This window comes from Cucumis melo, chromosome 1 (genome assembly GCF_025177605.1).
Source record: "Cucumis melo cultivar AY chromosome 1, USDA_Cmelo_AY_1.0, whole genome shotgun sequence".
NCBI classification, from domain to species: Eukaryota; Viridiplantae; Streptophyta; class Magnoliopsida; order Cucurbitales; family Cucurbitaceae; genus Cucumis; species Cucumis melo.
The window spans coordinates 32,656,714-32,660,179 of record NC_066857.1 but is presented as its reverse complement, the minus strand read 5'-3'; the positions used below and the strand labels follow the sequence as shown (position 1 = coordinate 32,660,179).

At 37.2% G+C, this 3,466-nt stretch overlaps 1 protein-coding gene across 1 annotated transcript; it reads left to right on the top strand.

The window, feature by feature from the left end:
- The first annotated feature begins 620 nt into the window (after positions 1-620).
- LOC127148562 (uncharacterized) lies at positions 621-2,406 on the top strand. Its single transcript, XM_051082646.1, has 5 exons — positions 621-707; positions 959-1,045; positions 1,105-1,476; positions 1,582-1,947; positions 2,011-2,406. Exons 1-5 carry the CDS (start codon positions 621-623, stop codon positions 2,404-2,406), a joined length of 1,308 nt encoding a protein of 435 aa, XP_050938603.1.
- The last annotated feature ends 1,060 nt before the right edge of the window (positions 2,407-3,466 follow it).

The window sequence follows — 3,466 nt, the reverse complement described above, 5'->3', positions numbered from 1 at the left end:
AATAATCTTATCTCATGGTTCAGTAAGAAACAAAATTGTGTTTCCTTGTCTACAGCTGAAGCTGAGTATATAGCTGTAAGGAGTGCTTGTACCCAATTGGTTTGGAGGAAAAATATGTTGCATGAATATGGATTCACACAGGATATTATGACTTTATATTGTGATAATATGAATGCCATTGATATATCAAAAAATATGGTTCAACATAGTCGAACCAAATATATTGATATTAGGCATTATTTTATTAGAGAACTTGTTGAAAATAAGGTTATTACACTGGCTCACATTCGATCGAACTTGCAATTAGCAGATATTTTCATTAAGCCACTTGATGCAAACACATTTGAGCATTTACGTACTGGCTTAGATGCATGTCGCATTTAACTCCTTGAGCAGCTAAAAAGATGGAACATGTTTACACGTTCAAAAATATTGATGGTATTAGCACCGTCTTTGGAATTAATTGCCATCTTTTTGGCACTTGAAGAGTATTTGTTTTAAGAAACTTAATCATTACTTGTTATTTAAACTGGCATTATCTTGTTCGTTTCATCTTTGACGTTCTTTCATTTTTTTTACTTTCGAAAAATTTTGATATATGCTATGGTGTAAAGTGCATTATGGTGAATACTCGAAAGGGTTCGTATATGGTGAAATCGTTCGAAGATGAACCTGAAGCTCAAATTTCGTCGTCTTTTGTACAAAAGGTGAAGATAAGAGGACGTCAATTTAAAAGTACTCCACCACGGAGACCTTATTAGCTCCCATCCAAAGAATCTCAAGCGAAGGTTTCAAGCAGACTGCCTAAGTCTGTTCCAGAAAATGTTGATTCTTCTAATCCCGCGTCTTCAGTTACACATGCACTGAATGTTCCTGAGACTTTTCTATTTGATATGGATTCAGATGACCTAGATGACGTACCTTTGGCTCGATTATTGAAGAAGACTGCTGTCTTCAGGTTGCTGTTGAAATGCCTACTGATCCTTCAGTGTCTGTTCATTCTCAGGAAAGCTCGTCAACTGAAAGAGTGTTTGTTTCTACTCCGGTATTCAGCACACTTCTAATGTTCAACCTGAACCTTCAATTCACTCTCCTCTTTCATAGTCACTTCCCTCTGAACCGAATGTTGCCCATGCATCTATTCCTGGTGATGTTTCTGCTGCACCTGAAGTTAGAACTAATGTTCATAATGATAAGGATGAGTTGGATCCTCATAATCCTAACATTCATTTTGAAGAAGTTCCTGCCGCTGCTGATAATAACCCAACTGTTCCACCTGCTTCTCCTGAAATCCTTGTGGCATCACAGCCAGCAAAGAGAAAATCTCAACAAAATCGACGTAATATAACTACCAAAACTGGCAGAAAGAAGATTCCTCCTAATATTTCATCTGTTCCAATCGATGGAATATCCATTCATCACGAGGAGAATGTTCAACGTTGGAAGTTTGTGGTCCAACGGAGGTTAGCAGATGAGGTAAATGTCTCTGAAAAACATCAGTTCTGCATGAGTATCATGAATCTTATTGAAAGGGCAGGTTTATCCAAAACTATTTCAAATGTCAAACCATTTTATCCCTAGCTTATTAGGGAGTTTATAGTCAACTTGCCTGATGAATTTAATGATCCTAGTAGCCTGGATTATCAGACCGTTCATATGAAGGGTTTCAAATTTGTAATTTCTCCTACTGTGATAAACAGTTTTCTAGGAAATGTTGTTGCTCTTGACTGTTCTCCGTCATCTCCTTCAACTGAAGTTTTGGCTTCTATTTTATCTGGTGGGACTCTGTCTTCGTGGCCTGTCAATGGGATACCTGCAGTTGCTCTGAGTGTCAAATATGCAATCCTGTATAAGATCGGTATTGCCAATTGGTTCCCATCATCCTATGCCTCCAGTGTATCTGCTGCCTTAGGGACTTTCTTATATCGAATTTGTAATGACGACAAGGTGGATATAGGCGCTTTTATATATAATTAGCTCTTAAGGCATGTTGGTTTGTTTGGGGTTAAGATTCCAATTGCTCTCCCACGGTTCTTTTCTAGTATGCTCCTTCATTTGAATGCTGCTGTGGTAACTACATCTAATGCTCCTGGACCTAATCCTAAAACATTGTCCCTCAGCTACAGACTTTTTCAAGGCAGTCATGTACCTAATATTAATCATGATGTGCATCCTTCTCCAGGACTGTGCATCTTCGATAGAAGTGACTGGGATGAGTTTGTTGATGGCTTCTTTGTTGATCGAGAGTTAGCTTCTAGAATTGTTAATTCACTTACCGCTGAATCTCGAGCTCTGTCTAATTCCATCAATCTGTTGTCTGAACGACGACTAGAAGTTGACTCTCTCATTCGTCATTTGAAGACTTTTGCACCGTCTACCAGTCAAAGGTATCATGGATCTGATTGATATTTTTTTTCTGGTTAAAAGGGGGAGTAGCAGCAAGTTGCAGGTTGGATGGTGCTGTGGCTGTGGGGTGCTATGAGTGTGTTGCTAATGTTGGTTTGGTTGAGTTGCTGCTGTTTAGTTTTTAATAGAACTTTCTTCTTGTTTTGTTTTTGTTTGATCTTTTGAAAGAAAGTAGGAAGACAAAAGTAGTTGTCCCTATAACTTCTAACTTTTGTTGTTTGAAAATCTTCTGTGCTTGAAATGATGATTCAGTTTGGTTAAGTGCTGGAAGCGTGTGATGTTAGATACAATGATCATGTGGATTTTGTTATGACATGTTAAACCCTATCTGTGTCAAAAGATGATGATGTGGAAGCGTTGTCTTGAACCAGAAAAGAAATTTCTTTTAGACAAAAGGGGGAGTTTGTTGAAGATCTTGTCTAAAAGATATTATTAGATTATTCTTTTAAAAGATAAGATAATTAAAGGAAAAAAAGATTCTCCTTTATTTTAGGAATCTTGCTAATTATCTGTGAAGAAATAAGATTATACATATAGATCTTATATGTATAAATAGGGTTTTCGAAGTTAGAAAACATGCACGGAAAAATATTAAAAAGATTATTTACGGCTGAAGGTTATTGAAGAATTGGTTGGAGAAGCTGCAGGAACGAATCGGTATTATGATCTTATGTCTATAAGATCAGCATGTTGATCTAAGTCGATATTGTTGATGAGTAATGAAGAGGACGAGACAGTGGTCTATGTGGTCATAGTAATCTTTAGAAGTATATAAAGATATTGTCGAAGACATTCACGCATGCATTCAGGGGGAGCCTGAAATCAGACATCATGGAGGAGAGTTACTCATGCATTCAGGGGGAGCATGGAGTCTGAAGCTAATATGCATGTTATTTAGTCATATAGTTGAACAGAGTTTATATGTTGTATCGATGTATATTGACTAAAGTGAATCTTAAAAAAATTACTCATCAGGGTTGTGCACAGCTCCCTAGACGTAGGCAACATTTGTCGAATTGGATTACCAAAGTTTCTTGTGTTATTCTCTTTTGCTGTCCCT